This window comes from Leuresthes tenuis, unplaced genomic scaffold (assembly GCF_036924035.1).
Source record: "Leuresthes tenuis unplaced genomic scaffold, fLeuTen1.0.hap1 SCAF_23, whole genome shotgun sequence".
Classification (NCBI taxonomy): Eukaryota; Metazoa; Chordata; class Actinopteri; order Atheriniformes; family Atherinopsidae; genus Leuresthes; species Leuresthes tenuis.
This window is the reverse complement of record NW_027325377.1, coordinates 16,187,125-16,205,837: the sequence shown is the minus strand read 5'-3', so window position 1 is coordinate 16,205,837 and position 18,713 is coordinate 16,187,125. Positions and strand designations below refer to the sequence as shown.

The following is an 18,713-nucleotide window of genomic DNA, read 5'->3' as shown; positions in this document are numbered from 1 at the left end:
TAGCAGACTCGGGAGAGGTGTTTGTAAAAAATGACAACCACGAGTCATCGGAGGAAAATGCTCTCACCATAAAATTCTGTCTTAGAAGCAAACGAACCCGGTGCATTGTTGAGGTCTGCCTGATAAGTTTCCTCAGTTGTTAAGCACAGGGGTGGGTTGATGATGATAAGGGAACATTCTACCTGCAGATAAAAGATCAATTCAGTCAAATACCAAAAAACTTGATAGATGGGAAAAAGATGGTTTCTACAACAGAATTATTAACACACCTCAAAATCCACAATAGACGACCTTCATAGGTGCAAGCTAAAAATGTTGCCATGGCCGTCGTAATCCACTGACTTAAGCATGTCCAAAAATCTGTGAATAGACCTTAAAAGAGCTGTTAGGTCATGATGGCGTCATAGAAACATTTTGCACTCCCTAAACAGGAACTAACAGACTCTGTCACCCGTGCCAGTTTTATTACATGCTGTTTTGGACTCTGCTGGTTATCCTTACATGGCCAAAAGATTTCATAATGATAACAATGTTATTGCAATACTACTATAAAACTTATTCATCTTGGAATCTTGGAAAGTTAGGCTTTTTTTTCTTGTTCAGTTATTCACACAGAAATTTGGACCAACTTCTCTTCAAACTTGCCCACGTTTCCGCAAATGAATTGCAGCTTTGCTTGATCAAACGGATTTTTAATGGCCTCATTGCTGTATTTTGCCAGTATTTAGTGGGAGGTGTGTCACCCAAAACTCCCTGTTGTCCCAGTCTTCCACTTCCTTCCTGCTGCTGACCGCAGAGCTCGGTGCGAAGCTCTGCTGACTCGATCCTGCGCTTGGAGGAGGATTAAACCTCAGCAAAACTGTAACAGGCGGTTCAACACTTCAAATCCAGGATCATCTGAGAGGAAACAGGCTGTGCAAGATGAACATTAACTAATCTCTCCAAAATGCTCTTGAGCAAAGCATTTGACCTGCTCACATTTCTTATCCTGATTACTAAGAATGAAACGCTTCGTAGCTTTTATTGGTGCTGTTTTTGTGTCGGTAAAGGAATCTTTAGCGGTGGCTTTATTACAGCAGCACGCATGTGAGCCAACATAGGATGAGAGCATTAAGCTCTTGTGCCGAAGCCCGATTCAGTGCGGGGTTTCTGTACAACTCTTAGCAAAGACAACATCTGGGAGGTTTTTCATTTCTTGAATACTTCCTTACAGGATAAACAATGTCACGGGGGAGTGAACTCAATGTAGACTCCTCGCTGCAGAGTTACCAAACTAATAACTTCTGACTGAAACATTACTGCTAAATAAATGGAAATGCATAAACGCAAGAGTGGCCATTAAGCAGAGTTATAGCTAATAGAAATATCTAGTCACTTGTATTTTGCTTGCTGTCAAGAGCGTAATTTTTCCTCTTTACCGGCAGCATGTTCTGAGTTAATAAACACATATTGCAATTTATTGAAAAGGACATGCTATTAAGCTTTCAAATTGTTTGCAAGGCACTGAAATACTGAATCAATTCAGAGTCTGAGCATGCTTTTAATTGCACTGGATTGCTGTGGTTTAGTAAAAAAAAAGATAAAAAGGACAGAAGCCGTATGAAAGGAAACACTCAGCAACAACCTCTTTGCACCCTTGTCCATTTGTCTCCCCCACGGCAGACAGAAATATGCTAAATATGCAGCTGTGGGACCTGTGTCCATAGATCAGGGTTTATTTTTAGGAAAGGCGCCTCACTCCCTTGCTCCACCCAGGTTTTTTCATTAAGGGTTGGCACACACAAGGATGATGGGTGAAGGTCTGGACTCCCACTCACTAGTGGGATGTGGAAGGATGTATGACAAAAAAAAAACCCAAACATTACTCCTTTAACATTTTTTATTTTTTAAAAAAAAAGCTTCTTTTCAGATGAATCTACACGTGGGAAGCAGTGATCAACTTCCCAGAAAGCTGCTCCACTCTTGGGAGCCGGTTGCACACACACAAATCTAACAACTGAATGGTTCATGCCCCTCAGCACAGCTAGTTATAGGACTGTTATCATAGCATGAAATTCGATTTCTGACAGTGTCAGGTTTAAATCAGTGCATGGGGAAAGAGCTGGGTATGCACACATTGGTGATGGCAGAATGGATGGGGATTGAATATCCCTGGAATGCCATGTAGAGTTATCACAAAAGATCTTCCCATCAGCACAAAACGGACGTTGAATAAAGCGCGCCTTCTGTTTAACTTGTCCATCGTTGGGTAAATGCAGCCTCAGATGAACAAAAACACATGACATATTACACCGTGGCATTATTTATTCAACAAAAAACAATGAAAAATAAGCCAAATGTAGAGTTAAGATGGTAAGTAGCTGCCAGGTGCTGCGAATCGAACGCTCTTGATTATTGATCATCAGCAAGTGGGAACACCTCTATAGGAGCAGATGTTTTGGCAGTTTGCGGGTCTGGAACATTCAGGTGTGTGTTAACACAAGGAAAGACTTCAGCAGTGGTCTTAGAGAAGCAATTGTTGCTGCCCATCAATCTGGGAAAGGTTATAAGGTCATGTCTAAACAGTCTGCAGTCCATCATTCTACAGAGAGAAAGATTATTCACAAGTGGAAAACATTTAAGACAGCTGTCAATCTTTGAAGGCGTGGATGACAGTACAATTCCAAAAACACTGGGAGGGCTGCAGGCAAAAGGCAGCTCAGCTTAGGTTCACAAACTTTCATCGGAAAACAAAGCACAGGACTTCTGGAACAATGGGGTTGATGGCGTCTTTGTGGCCTCTTCAATATGACAACAATTCATGTGTCGGGCTCACGTGGGGATTTGTGTTACATCCCACAACTGTAAGGGGAGCCAAAGAGCAGAAAAAGATGATCAAGTGTCTTTAAGTAGCTGTCTTTAAGAGGCAGCGATAAACGAGCTGCTGCGCCTGCTCGTGAAAGCTTTTTGAAACTCTTATTTCTCATTTCCAACAAGTAAGGTGTTGCATTTGAACAATTTATCAATTAAATAGGTGGTTGCGATTTTTTTTTTTTTCCACATTTTACCCACGCCTTCAGATGAATTCTTCGGTGACCCACCGACCATCTTAATTCTGTATTCGTGGATAGATAACAAATAAACCGTCCTGCTGCTGTTTGTGCTGGGAAATGCACATCGATGAACATATTGAACTCATGTCAACATTTAAAGGAATGCTGTTTTGCTGTGCAAGTGATTTCAACACCTTGTTAACATACCTTATCAATCATAGGGTAATTTACAAGAAATACACTTTTCTTTATATATCCACACCCTACTCTTTCTCTGGGAACATATGCAAACAACAGTGTGATGCAGGCCCTACTCCTCTGATTGGAGCTGGTTGGATGAGTTCTCCACTGCCTGAGGGTGTCTTGCATGGCGTGGGAGAACTCAATGACTGACAAACTCTTTTCTGTAGAAATGTTGAACTCCAACTGCGCTGTTGTCAAAGGGCCATTGACGTCAAGAAATCAGTGACATTGTGCTTTTGGTGAAAGTAACAGTTGTGGAGGTGTACAGAGGCTTTTAGTGCCATGTACTTCTGGGTGATGGATAAAGTTAAACCTCTAAACTTACTGCTAAAATACAGTGTTTAAGCTCTGCAACTCCTGAACTTGTACTAACAAAAGCAAAGTTTTTTTTAAAAATGTAAATGCAGAAATAGTCACCTCAAATAGATTCACATGGAAAGATTATTGCTGTGCTGCTCAGTTTAGGATATTATACCTATCCCACCCTAACCTGGGCTGTGTCACTTTTTCTTGTCATTTATGGCCCACGAAATGTTAAATTAATCATGAAATTCCTCCAAAAGCTAGAAATAAGTTCATCCACATTCAGTGTTATTGTCAGTAACAATAACTTTTTATAATTGCAGGTTAAAATTGTAAAAGGTCATTTACGCAACACAGCAAAACTATAGAAATAAAATTGAAAAGAAATCACGGGATAAAGTTAAAAAGGAAACTTGAAAAATACATCAAATTTGGAGTAAAGTGGCGCTTTGTGTTGCACTTGTGCTTGGGAACTGCTTCAAAGGTAAGGCTCAGTTGAGTTGTAGGAATTGTAAATCAATTAAGAGGCTATGAAATTCCAAATTTATAATGATGAAAATATGATCTTCAAAAGAGCAACAGCGTTGAATGATTTATTCATACTTATCTCGAAGGGGATTACTCAAAGGTAACGGAAAGCATCGTAAATACCTTTCCAATGAACCATAAACAATCTGTCTCAGGTCCCAGAGGGAGTAGTAAAAGGACTATTGCAGTGTTTATGTCCTCTGAGAGCTCAGTTTTCACTTCGGCTTCGATCGGGAGTGCTCGTGTGTTCTCGGCCCTCCCCGTGTATCCAGAGGGCAGAGCGAGCACAGCGGCACCCAGCGCTCCAGACCAGCGTCATTCATCCGAGCAGAGCTCCGTCACACCTGGTCGGACCGAGAAGAGCAGTTTGGCGTCTGAAACGCTCCTCACAGGTGAGTCACCGTCACAATTCACAACCTTTTCGTCAACTTTGGCTCGTTTTGAGTTTCTTTTTTTTTTTGTTGTTGTAGGGAAGTAGTTAGAGATAACCCAAAGACTTGCAACGCATTTAAGCTGGCAGCAAACATGAACTTTTCAAGACATTTAGGTGACATTTACACAGCGCGAGGCAAAATACACCTCTCTTGATTTGTAGAGTGAGTCTTAAAAGCCACTTTACAGTTTTGTTGGTGGTTAGGCTGACTTTATTTTCCCTTTACCTGTCAACAGCTCCTCGGTTAATCACTTGAGGAATGTGGTGCCATTAGGACGGTAGCTGAGAGCTGAAAACTTTGTTTCAACTTCAACTTTAAGGACAACTTTCACTAGTTTGGCGCGCGAGAAAAAGGATCATGGCTACAGGCGGATTTAAGCCAAACGCCACCACAGACTTTCTGGAGGAATGGAAGGCAAAACGGGAGAAAATGAGAGCCAAAATGCTGGGGGACATTGCCGCAGCGACTGGTACTCCACTGAGTGCCGGCGGCAATAGCCGCCACTCCGCTCCTCCGGGCATCGACCTCACCAACAGCCCAGACCGAAGCGCCTCTGCAGGCAACTGCCACCCCTCCTCCTACTCCTTGGCACGGTCCTCCTCCGGTAGTGCTCTAAAGAGACCGGAGGAGGAAGCGCACCACCCTGTCGCACCCGCAACCACCCCGGCGAGCAACCTGAAGAAGGCCCCGCCTCAGTCAGAGAAGACTCAGTGCGATTCTCCGGACTCCACTCAAATGTCTTGCAATGACAGTGACAAGGAGAGTCCATCACCCAGCAAGGGGAAGGAGAAGAAGAGCACTGGCCCCAGTGCCAGAAAGGGGAAAGGACAGATTGAGAAGAGGAAGTTAAGGGAAAAGAGGAGATCTACAGGTGTTGTCAGCATACCGTCCAATGAGGTGAGTCGGTCCTGCTTGTGTTTCATGTGTTGTTGGGAAATTTAAGTGAATCTCCTGCAAAAAGAAAAAAAAGAAAGACCTTAAAAGTTTCCTCTTGAGTTCTTTGTCAGGAGGTGCTTGTTTGTGCTTAAAACTTTAACCTCTGTCTGTGCCACATGTTAATAATGTAGGACCACCTGAGTGAGAACTTTTAAGGTCAAAATTCACTTTAACGTTCTTGAGTGAAGCTGCCATTTGTTATTTTTTGACTTATGATACCTAGAATGGGGTTAATGAAGTGAGCTAAGACATTTGACTGAGGTTTACAGTGGCAGCACAAATTGCTATTCCATTATGACATTTGAGTTGCTTGTATTATTTGATTTGTTGCCCAAAGTATCAGTCCATCATTCCCATAACACAGTTGCCATATTTGCTCATGTCGGGGATGGGGAAGTTAAAAAAATATATAGCAAGAGTTTCCCTTTTTCATGGTGTTGCTGCACTAACTGGCTTTTAATAAAATCTAAGGTTGCACAGATACGTAAAGGTCTGGAAGAGGAGTTGGACAGGCCAAGTCAAAGGTTATCTTTGGTACAAGGTGACAGATTATTTACAAAAGTTTGGCCTCTTGAAACTTCACCGTGGTGTCATGTGAGGAAACTGATGTTTGCACTGCTGTAATTCGGCTTCATTTCTCTTTATTAACATTCTATGTCTGTCTTCAACAATGCGGGATGATGTCCGTGCTCACGAATGCTTTCGCCTGCGGTCAGCGTGTGCTGCTCTCCCAAAAGTCTCCAAATTCCTCTCATACGTGTGTCTGGTTTAATCGGCCCTCTGTTGCAAGAGAAATGACAGCAGCTCTCGGGGAGGGGAGTTGACGGCTGGTGTGTGTTTGAAGGCGGTGCTGCACGATCGTTGTTGTTGAATTTAAATCATGTCACACTCCTGCCTGATTCCTGTGGCTCAGACATATGCAGGAACTGCGATACGAAGCTGTGTGTACTCTCATACACACTCTTAAAAAAAAACAAATACATGTTTTTTTCATTAAGGTGACGGGAGTGGGATGCCTGCAGAAGTGGCTCATAACCACACCGTTTCCCCTTGATTCCCCAATTTGATAGCCACCCAGGACTGTGTTCCCTCAGGGCAGCACAACTTGGAGTTTGACCAGCTTGTCAGTTGGTGCTCCACATCCTGTTATTAGGTGCTCAGCAGTGTCGAGCAAAGCCGTTTGGAAACTGGTCACAAGCCAGGCCGTTATGCCGAGCTTGAGCACTCTGGCCTGTGCCAGACATGTTAGATGGAGCCCATAGGCAGCTGATTATGTAGTAAAGTGGGTGAGTGGACTAGAATTGAAGGGGGTAATATGTTGAGCTGGTGGTCTGGCTATGTTTTCTGACTTGCTCCTCTAAGTTTGTGCCCTTTCTGTGTTTAATGTGTAAATTCGGTCTTACTATCCTGAATATGAGCACATTTTAGGAGTATCCTGAGTGCCACCATCTGTCTCTGTTATATGTGCTGCCAACTCAGGTTAGAGAGCCCACTTTCTAAACATTAGAAGGTTTATGATTTCATTCTAGGTGTCAGTTAGAACATGTTTACACCGATTAGGTTGAGATCAATGTATGTATTTCACATACAAATTTTTTTCCCATGAGATATCTCCTTATTTTGGACATTTCAACTGATCTCTAATGCTGCGACAAGCCTGTGTGGGTTTTGCTGTAGGTCATAAAAGGAGGGACGTCCACATTTATTTTGGCCTGGAAACTGATCTGTTAATCATGTTAGTTAAAGAGTGGACCTCAGCTCAGACAAAGCCACGAATAAGATGCTCCCTTTAATTTAGCTCGGTCCCCAGATGCTAACGCAGTGCTCATAATTATGTTATTTGATCTCCCGAACCAACTAAGACAAGGCCGAAAGTTACTGTTTGAGTACACTAAATGCTTCAAGAAAGGATGTGTGTGTCTGAAGGTCGTTGTTTGCCTTATCGCTGTCCCACAGACACTTTTCTATTTAAAGTTTCCTTCAGAATGTGTTGCTTCGTCAGAGCCCGGATTAGCAGAGTGAAGCCGCTGTCTTCAGACAGGTTTTCACACTTGAGCTATCTTATCGAATTGATTGCATCGATTGGGACATTTTAATTTACTTTTCGACTACCCTCACTTTGAAATTTGAAATATTTCTGCATGGCAGAGGTGTTGATAGCGTTGTGCCACGTTATAAATGACATTGCAGTTGAGTTGTACTCGGTGACCCCGATACCGATCTCAAGCATCAACATCCTTTCATAAAATTCATCGTGGCTAATTTGACCTTTTGTATATTCTCTCTCTCTCTCTCTCTCTGTTTCTTTCTGGCGGTCGCAACACATTCTTCCCTGATCCATGACACTTAAAACTATTCGACAAGATGCGATTGAGAATAGATTACACAGATGGAGACAGCGGCAGTTGATTCAAATTCCTGTTTATAGAGCAATATACAATATACAATATTTCCATCACACGTGATCAATTGGAATCTTCACTCAAAATCCTTAATTATGAACCGGCAACGAGATGACGAGGCCCTAAGAGTTCAGAAAGCCCATCCTACAGTTAACTCTGTTTCTTCAGGCTGAGTTGTTTGTTGTAATACCGTCCGACTTTTTCCGAAAGATCGTTTTTAATACTCGTGTCACACTGTGGCAGCAGCCCAGAGGCACTTCAGAAACGACCAAACGATTTACAACCATATAAGCCTGGAGAAACAGAAGAAAAAAGCCCCCTGCTCAAAAGTTGAGACCCGAAAATATGCAATTTGCCTGTGAAGTGATAAACCACTTCTCCAAATAGTTTAATTCTTTTATTGACCGACTGATTGATTTGTCTGGCATCGATAAGCATCGGCAAACACATTTTGTGCTTGAAGAAAGCGTTTCTCATTGAAGTTTACTTCAAGCCACGTACGCCGAGTGACAGCCCAAGTTTTGGAAACCTGCTTAAAAATCTGACATAAACAATAAAAAAACAAGTGGTGGTGCAGCAGATCCATATCCCTTTTGTTAAACATTTCCCTTTCTCCTGCTGGTCCTCGCAAGAAGAACCAAAACTATGCAAATGAGGAGTCCCTCATACAAGCCCCTTTTGTGATGTGAATATGAGTGGACAGGTGTGAATAGAGATGCCTGGGATTATCTCCCTGCTCGTTCTGTGCAGTATAATAGCTGGTGAGCGGGATTCGTAGCATCCAGGGAACCCAATCTTCTTCCCGTTGAAGCCATAATGGCTCGATAAAAGCTCCCTACTTGACTGGAGAAAGGACGCTTCTGCACGGCTTCAATCACTAGAACCACCTGCAATTCAGGAGGGTGTCTCCTTTCTCCCGCCCTGCTCACCTCCTCAGAGTGGAGGGCATTGTAGCTGATGCCGACCTTTGACCTGCCAGCGACGTGCTTAAGCAACACAGGAATGTGCAAACTGGAGAGAGTGTGTGTGTGTGTGTGTGGAGGGCTAAATTCTGTCCTCTGGTAATGTTTTGGGTCGTGACGTGAGCATGTTTCCCGTCGGTCAGGCCACACGCGGTCTCCTGGTGAATCATGTCACTTGTTGTGTTCCCTTTTATGAGCTTTGAGAGTTATGAGGTTGTGGTTCGACGCCTCAGCCCAGGAGTGTGAACTTTGTCTTGTGTAGATTGTGGGAATCTGCCCCACAGAGGCTACTGCTGCTGCAGGAGAAGCGTGGAGCCTGCCAGCACCTCGCAGCTATTTGTCTGCAGCCTGGACGAGGAGGTCAACAGGTTTAACGTGCAATACAGAGCCGACTGCTCGGGCAGTTAACACTCTGGTGATAGGAGGATATGGAGGACAAGAGGAGTGCTTGTTTAACCCAGGCCTTTGTGAAACCAGAGGGTTGTTTGCACGGGCTGTGTTCCATACTTCAGCTCCGCAGCCTCACTGTTGGGTCGGGGCGGTGCGACCTCACTGAACATCTCTGCGGCGTACTTGGAAAAATGAAAACATCAACATGTCTTATTGGCATAATTCTTGTGGAAAAAAAACTCCCAACGCTTGCTGATTTGTCAATAAAAACACAAACTATAGATCAACTCTATCGAACTGGTGGTGTAGTCTGAATTTCTGTAGTGGCTGTAGATCTGCCACTATAAATGCAAATGAAAGAATAATCTGATTTTACAAGTAGAAAAAACATTCTGAAAGTAAGTAGGGAGAGGATATCACCAAAATACCTGCTTTATTTTAATGTACGACGAGGATAAAATGAAAATATTCACATTCGTGAACATAAAACCGTTCAAGTTCTGGCCAGATGTTATTGCTTAAAGAAGATGGTGGCTGTACTATTAGATCATGTGGCGACGCACAAACATTCACATTTGATTATTATAGCCCGACGGGTGTGATTAAACTTTTATGATTTCATTCCTCGCTGCTGTTTTATTGGCTGTGGCTTTTTTATTTGCTCCTCTGCCTCTTCGGGGACCTCTTCCGGTTGGAACGGATATTTTTAGTCGCCGATCTGAACGTGGACGCGCGCTTACGGCGTCTAAAAGTGTTTGTTTTTCCTGCGTCATTATGCTGAATGCTCTGGAAGAATGCAAGGAGGTGAATTTACATGGGCCGGACCGTGTTTTGCTTTCTGTTTAAAACCTTCTCCAAACAAGGTCACGTCATCACAGTAAATACTTCAGGGATTTTGTCATGGGCTTAGGTAAGCAAGAAGCTATTGAGATGGGGGTGTTTTGTTTTCTCCTTTTGACAAGGTTGAACAACAGGAATGACGGAGCTCTTTAATAAAACATGTGTTTCATGAGGAACTGGCCGTTTAGATGGTTTACCGGAATGAAATCCACTTTCACAGAAGAAAAACTATTTCAGAAATGAATGCTGAAAAGCTGCTATGGGAAATTTAAGGGGGTTTTTTGAGGGAAAGAAGGAGAAAGCCCAGCGCTTCTGCTCCTGATATGAAGTCTTTGCTGTCTCGACCCATTTCCACACAGGCACCTGGGGGTCTTTCAGCGCCTCATAAAGCACACAGCGGCCTCGTAATGGGCTGTGGCACGTGGTTTTGTTCAGTCTGCGGGACGTTTACATAAAGTAAACGCTTGTTCCCTTTAATATCACCCCTGATGAGGTGAGCTCTCATTATGCTGTCAGATACCATAAAATCAACCGATCAGAGATGAAGAAGCTGTGAGTGGGAAATGCCAGAAACTAGCTGCTATTAACATTGATGTTGTTTTCTGAGTAAATCGGTACCCTTTTTGTTGTTGATTATAGTTTTGTTTTTGATGTTTGTTATTAAGTTGCCTGGAAATGAAAAACTGCGTCGAGTTCTGGCCTTCTTTTTGGTGACGTAAAGTAAGGGTTTAACACTCCGATGGTTGATGATGGAAAATCTCCTTTACAGTCTCGGTCTGCTGTTTGTTATTGCGCCACCTGTTGAGTCGGAGGTCTGTCTGAGCTCATCTGTTGTTCGCGGCCTTGCAATAAACACAGTCTGCAGTCACCTGGAGTTCTGGAGTGCATGTGGACTCTCACAAACTGCTGCACATGTTGACATTTGCCTTAAAAAGCCTCACATATAAGCTGCTGTGGAAAAATTTTGGTGGAAAAGTGTTCGTAGTAGCTCGAAAATAAATATTCAAAGACCACATAGGCTTTCTGTTTGACATTTATCATGGAAGCATTGCAGCTCTTTGCATACAAAGTTCAAAGCGTCTCTCATCCAGGTCACTGCTCTGTAGTTATGTGTGTTTGGGAACTTTGTGGGGCAGACTGTAGATTATTACTGAGGAACAAAATGCCCCCCTGCGTGGATCGCACAGGAATGTGCACATCTTGTGAATAACTGAGACTTAGCCTGCATGACTACTTCTTAATATGGCTCGGTAGTAAAGAGCGCACCACAAAATTTTGTTTATCACAAAATCCCCAGCTCAGGGTAAAAGCCTGGCGCTTGGCGCTGACACCCAGCTGGTTTTAATGGCAGTTTCCTGACAAGGAAGCAGCTGGCCTTTGAGACAATATGCACGTCCCTGCTACTGCCTGAGTGACACGATTGCTCTTTCTGGATAATATTTAACCTGTGAGTGTCCTCAAGTCAAGATGAAGACATCTGGCAACAATGAACTATTCTATTCATTCCATCTAGAAATTCTACAATGAGCCTCTAAATGGTACAGAAAACGATTGATCCTTTGGAATTTGCGTTCCCTAAATGTTGTAAAGCGAGTTTTCAACGTAAGCAGCGTAAATATTTGACTAGATCCACTGTTTTCTCTGCGAGCGTGAAACAATGTCAGAGTGAGCAGCCTCGTCCTCATCTAACCCTCCGTTCAGACCATTGTTTGCCTTTAAAGTTCAAGTCAGTTCAGCCTCCCTCCGTAATTTTGCACCTTTTTTAATTCAACTTTTTCCATATCTCCTTTTTCTCCGTCATTACCAGCATTTTACACTGAGATCAGGAACACGATTTGCCATGTGTTGTGGGAGCAGTGTAAAGAAATGTACTGCGTGGGCTTTTAATCCCGGTAGATTTTGGAGGCATGCAGAGATAAGCGATAATCGGTTTCATGCTTCCTTCTTTTGGAAATAAGTCTCCTCCTGTTGTGTAGTTGTCTTGGATCATTCTGCTCTTTGTTGCTGGGTACGCAGACACACAAGACACTCACACCGCAGGCGGTCTTAAGTAGTCCGGGACTCGAGGAGTGGGTTCGTGTAGTGATTTTTGTTCATGTGCAATGTGTACCCTATTTGTCGGACATTCCTGTGTGTTTGCTGGCGACTGCCGGGAATTTGTGAGTCAGCCCTAATCAGGCCACTCTGCATGATTAGGCATTTGGGAGCTTGTCTTTTTGTCTTCATTAAAGTAGAATTACTTGGAGACCTCAGTCTCCTTTTTCCCCAATTCTCATCTATTTTAGAGTCTGCTTCACATTTGGTATGCCTTTTTTTCGGTGGAAGAAATCAGATCCCTTTCTTTTATAAATGAGAAACAATTTAATACCTGTCTTGAATATCACACTTACTTGTATGCAAGAGGGGAATTAATTAGCATAAATACTCACCCTTTCTCTCTTTAATATAGCCAATACAGTGTATTTAAAAGATGGACGGAGTCAGTTGCTGTTAGAAGTCAGTTCTGCCTTAATATGCAATATTACCTGTGACCACTAGGGGCTCGCTTTAAAACATGTTAGACTTCAGCTCAGAAAAACTTAAACTTCTCTCATCAAATACTTGAACTTTTAAAAAAAAAAGTCAATAAACTTTTCCCATAAGTCATTTTTATGTTGTTTGATAGATATTAGGCCTCACAGAAATCCATTTTTGTCCAATCAGGTTTCAGGAATCACTCTCCAATTTTGCCTTCTTGCCCAAATATGGTCATTTGCCACTGGTTTTAAACTCAAATACACCAGCATGGCAACGAGTGAGCTCAACATATGAGTTCATGTATTATTTTTTAGAGAAATTTGAAAATTACGAAGGCAAAGTTAGTATATTACAATAAAATCTTAAGGTTGAACCTGTTGGAGTGTTTTTAATTTCATGCTCATAGTTTCTTCAGAAGCTAGGTAGTTTCCAACTTTTTAGAATTGGCATATGTAGAATTTTATTACATTGGATTAGTCTTGTGATCAAGACTTTTGAAGTCCTTGTGTGTTCAAACAATATATATATATATATATATATATATATATATATATATATATACATGTATGTATAACTTCACCTGAGTTAATCCCCTACTTATCTGACTGATCTTTATCAAGCATTTCCAGTTATCAGGAAGAAGACAAGTAGCTCCTGGTTACTGTTTTGCTCACCTGTTTATTAAAGAGAAAGTGGCAGTTTCCGTCCACGGGATTTTTCTCTTGAGTCTGTCATGACATTTCACTCTGGAAACATCCAAGACACCTCGGTGTTCAGGAAACTCTGAAGTCTCCTCGGGCCTCTCAAATCAGGTGTGTAGAATGCTCACATGTAGCAGTTGAAGACCGTTGAATGAGCCACCGATTTGCTTCAGATCTGTGCAATTGGCCTGAAAATTGGGCTTAAAATTTCTTAGAAATGATTTATAGTATAGCCTTGCTTGTTCTAGCATAGCTAACATTTAATAAGATCAAATGTGGTGCTTGTTTTGGAGAAAGTTTGATGAATTGTGCCTCTGCTTTACCACGTGTTGTGACTGGATTTCTGACTTTAAAACAAAGCGCAGTTGTCAACAGCAGCTTTACCAAATTAAGTGCCGGTTGTTGTCAAAAGGTATCAACAATCCAAAGATTAACCTCTCGAAAGCCCAAATCTGCCCAGTTATGTCTAAAATGCCCTTGTATGTTTCAAATACTTTGCAATCTGATGAAAATTAGATTGCTTCTGTTTGACACTCAACCAGAGGTTTCCATGTTTGTCGCAGCCGCTTTCACAGCTCTGCTCACTCTGGCGTTTTATGGCACGAGGGATAATGAGCCTCAGTGATGCTCGTATGAATGACTGCACATCAACAGGCTGATTCTGTCCGCACTCTAACAGGTTTAATGCTCTGCCTTTGTGTTATGTCACCATTAAACCTGCTCAGGCTGTTCTTTGGATCAACGCAGCTGTTGCTAGACAGGCTCGATCTGCACATATAACTTAAGCATCCCCGGACGACTGATGAACAAACATAATGCCTTCCTGTTTCAGTTAAGAGGGGAAAGTTAAATGGAGGAATGTTGGCTGTGTTTCAGTCTCGCCGGTGTTTTCTTTGGCAAGTTCTCTTCTCATTTCTTACCACGGAGAGAACAAACTTAATTTTAACAAACACGACTGCTAAAAGCCCACTTTTTAATAATGAACCGTGTTCCTCTTGGCACACGTGTTGCCCTTGAGTGAAAACAAATAAGATTTTTTGCTGGAATAAAACACACGAGGGTTTATGTGGTAATTTAGGATGAAGTGAAAATATTTCTGCATCAGTGGATTGATTTAATTTTCTTCTCCCTGAATATTAGAGAGTTTTTCTCTCATGGCTGTTTTAGAAATTGCACGTAAAGGCCACAGAAAGTCCCACTTCAAAGGGACACGGTATTGAAAACACAGTTCAGTCCAGCCCAGGAATGCAGTTGAACCTTTGAAACTGAATAAATATGTGGGTTTAAACTGCCAAACGCACGAAGCCTTGATCTTTAAGCCTTTTTTCCACAACAAAGAAGCCTGAAACCTGCTTCAGTTGAAAGAAGGGCCTACCTGCTATCATGCCTTAAAGCTCGAGTTCGTCTGCGTTTGAACACGATACAGTGAATATACAGCTGTTTACCAAGCAAGTGCCCTCTTCAGGGTAGTGATTTTATACTGTACCACCCTAGAAATGAACTTTTTTCTCATCCCAGTTTCTTACTGGACTTCTATGAATGACTTTTGACTCTTTTGAATAAGATGTGGGTATATGCACCCTCAAAGGGAAACACCGTGATGTGGCTTGCAAGACAGGACAAGTTTAGCAGGCAATGAAAAAATACATTTTAAGGGTTTTCCAAAAAGTTATTTGTTAAACACAACTAGGCCACTGTTTGAGGATTTGTATGAACTTTAAAGTAGTAAAGCGCTTCGTTTTTGCCACTCTTCCACAAAGGCATGATAGGTGGAGTGATGTTCCATCTCCACAAAGGAATTCATTGGCTTTTTTTGGTAGCTCTCCGACCAAGACCCTTTGGATCAAGATTTTGAAGGCTTGTTGAACTTTATTTTATTTTAAATTGATGTTTTTGTTCACTTTAAATGCCACTGAAATGGTCTGGTGTCCTTCCTGCGATCTGCCTTTTGAAAAATCCTCTCTTAAAGCTCTCACGAATCATTTGATATTTAAATGTTTCTATATAGAGCATGCACAGACATTTAAACATCGAATGATTGCACTTTACATCACTTTTGCATCAGTATATGGCCCACCATTGAGGGAAAAAAGAGAATATTTTGGACCTGATGCAGAATGAGGTGTGTTTGATCAGGCTGCTGAAGCGGACCAATCAGAGCAGACTGAATATGCAGAAGCAAATTAGCACTCTACTAGCCATTTCATGGAGGACTTTAAAGGACTTTGAACTTGGGTTTCTCTCTAATATACGCCATCTAATGTAGGGCATTAGATATTGACAGATTTGTGACTTTAAATGAATAATCATCAGATGATGGCATCAGATGACCCGTGGAACTGGAGCTGCATATTTACAACAAAAAGAATAAGCTATAATCCTGAACTAATACAAGGAATTTGTATTTGTAGCAGGCTGAACGCCACCCAGCTGCTGCGGTCAAAGCAGTAAAGCGAGCTGACAATGGGAATGCAATGGCCTTATCTATAAAACTGCCACGTCATTAAAGCAAGAGTTGATTTGACGAATTACAGAAATGAACCTGCTGCAGGTGTATTCTTGAGCCCTGCTAGTGATGTAACACTGGTTGTTTTAAATGCTATTTGCACCAAATCAAGAAAAGCTTTAGGCTAATCAGTCCTTCATTTCATTAAGCATGAACTACCCTGATGGATTGATGAAGTTGTCAAAGTCGAATAGTTTGAGTCGGTCTTTGACTCTGTGAGAAACTGAAGAGGGCGGAGACCTTCTCACTGTCCACACCTGAAAGTTTTGTTTGTTTTATTTAGAATCTGAATCGATTGACTCTCATCTTGAAGCTCACCTGCCCTTGAGCAACGTAGGTTGCCATGGTGATACATCCTGGTTAGATGTGAACTGGCTTCATGACACTGACAACCTGAAGTTGAACCTGAAGTTACCTTCCTTCTGTCAACAAAGTGCCTCGGTTTGCCTTTAAAAAGCCTTTGTCTGAGTCCTATTTTCTTTTGCTGTGTTTTTGACTTTGACTTCTTATGTTGTTATGATTCGAGGGATTAACCCCACCTCAGTCATCAGGAGGAATTTGATGCATAACCTGTTTATAAACCAACTCAGGCATTTAGGCATGCAAACAGACAAGACTGATAAGAAATAATAGATCTGCCCTTTGGGTTTTTTCCTCTTTTCACGCGGTATGTAAAAACACCTGCTGCATCTGTTATGATCACTTCAATGTGCCCGTCATGGCCTGAAAGGATGTTCACAACGCTGGGCAGGAGCTTTGACCCGTTTACCCTGATCTGACTGTCTCACATTAGCCCGGTCTGGATTATTTGAAGACTGAGGAATATTTGAATGTCTGAAAAATAATCTTTCCCTTATCTGGTTTGCTCACAGTGAGCGACACGAGGTGACACAATATGACTTCCATTGCACTTGAGGAGAACAACTTCTTGCAGTGTATTCAGTGAAGTGTGCAGACTGTGTGTAATTTCCTCTGTTTGTTTCTTCTGGGTCTGTTCCCTCACCCTTTAATTTTGTATCATCCATGCTCTGCGTTGTGAGCTGATCACAGCAAAGTGACACTCCGGGCCCAGAGTGTTGTCAGAAGTGCTTTTTTTTTTACCCTCTCTCTTGCTGGAAAACATGTTCGTATAAGTAATGCGATTCGAATGGTTTCTACTTGTTGCTGTATGGCCATATCGCAGCGTTGAGTGAAAGTTGAACACACAGATGCATTTCAGCCATGCCGTAATGTACAAAGAAAGCAAAGCGGAGTGGTAATGTTCAGCGTGGCGGTGTCTTGTAGCCCTCTCTCCTCTGTCGGTATTAACCTTTGCTTGTGGCGCTGACAGCCTTCTAAAAGATTCATAGCCAATGAAACTGCTCGTCTCAGCGTGACTGATTGGATTTTCATCACAAGCCTCCCCGGTTGACTTTCTACAGTACGTTGTGAATTCCTCTTTTCTACCACCAGCTCCTTGTTTGTATTTTTGTCTGCTCCCTCTCCTTCCATATTTCATCTCTCTCCTGGTATTTGGCCTGCGCTTGCAAATGATTTATTTTCTTTTTTTCCATTTTCCTCTCCTTATCCAATTCAAATAAAAAAAACCCTGCTGGCCCCTGCCATCTCCTCAAGCAGCTCATTAGTGAATCTGTCCTTGAGCCTGCATGCATCCACAGCCAATTGTTTGCACCAATCAACTTCACGCTTCAAGCACGTAAGTAAACATGAGGTATAGCTGCTGTGTGTGTGGCCTCTGTTTTTTATTTTTTTCACCACTGGTCCAGTAGCCAAATGTGGAGCTGTCCTGGGCACGATGAATGGATCTGTGTCACCAGCTCTATCTGACCACGGGGCTGGATTTATCTTCCTTGTGTCAGCCTGAAAGGTCACACAGTCAAGTGCAAACTGTTGTAGCTTCAGTATTACCAAGAGGACAGAGTGTTGCATGTCCCCCTGGGTATGTTCTTTTTCGGGTCTTCCTGAATGTAAAAGGGTGAAACAGTTTTTCACACTTTTAAGAATTGCATTTTGTCAAATTTTGTCCCGCTTGGCAGCGCAGTTTCTGAAACCTCTTTCTAATTGAATCCAGACTGCAGGAAGTTCCTCATATGGTGCCAGGTCAGGCTGCCAACACACCCCATAGTCTTTAATTAAAGATTTAGTTTGAAGGTAAGTATAATATAATGGCTCCATTTGGGTGATTTAGAAATAAGAGAACAGGATTAGATGATTGACAAAATTGTATTACTTGGAAGGGAGTTGTTTAGGGTCGTTTTGACAGATTTAGTCAATCAAGAATTGTATAATTTTGAATGATATTGAACATCTTGATTACATCATGTATCAAGGGTGTGGGCATGCAGTGTATATTCCTTTTTCTCGTATTATTTGGGATAAAGCATCTATCACCACAGGTTTTTTTTGTGCCTCTCTGGCTGTCGAAGGTAATTCTTTTAACCGCCACTTTCCTTCTTTTTAGAATGAAATGTTCTGAACTTACCGAGTACAGAATAAAAACAATCTCCTGTCAGAAGTAACTGTTGTTTAACGAAGTGCCCGATCTTTATTCGTGGTTGCTGTCGAGCAGAAAACGGTTACACAGGAAAAGACGACTTCATAGCTTAATCATTTCTATCTCTGGAAGAGAGCGCCTATCTGATGCAGCTCGTGTGAAATTGAATTTGTCTCTGCAGTATTCCTTTCTGTTGCACAGCAGCGCGGTCTTGACAGCGACAGCATTTACACACTGCAGTCTTTGGAACCGTAAACCAGGTTTTCATCTCCAGGCTCATGCATTTCCTCAGTCATACCGTTCAATTGGAAAGATAAACCAGCCTCGAATGCTGACTGATTCAAAGGCTGCTTGGTGAGCAGGCAGGCAATAACCTTTTCCCAGCCTGTGCTGTGAGCTGCTGATGGGGAGTTCAGACTGTGCAT

The 18,713-nt window shown here is 42.2% G+C and overlaps 1 protein-coding gene across 1 annotated transcript in view; it reads left to right on the top strand.

Annotated features, from left to right (window-relative positions):
• The first annotated feature begins 4,393 nt into the window (after positions 1 to 4,393).
• Positions 4,394 to 18,713, top strand: part of pawr (PRKC, apoptosis, WT1, regulator) — a 55,692-nt gene continuing 41,372 nt past the window's right edge. Inside the window, exons 1-2 of the mRNA XM_072377073.1 lie at positions 4,394 to 4,498; positions 4,776 to 5,437. Of these exons, the coding sequence (XP_072233174.1) occupies positions 4,898 to 5,437 (540 nt within the window). The 5' untranslated portion in view covers positions 4,394 to 4,498; positions 4,776 to 4,897. The remainder of the gene's footprint in view (positions 4,499 to 4,775; positions 5,438 to 18,713) is intronic.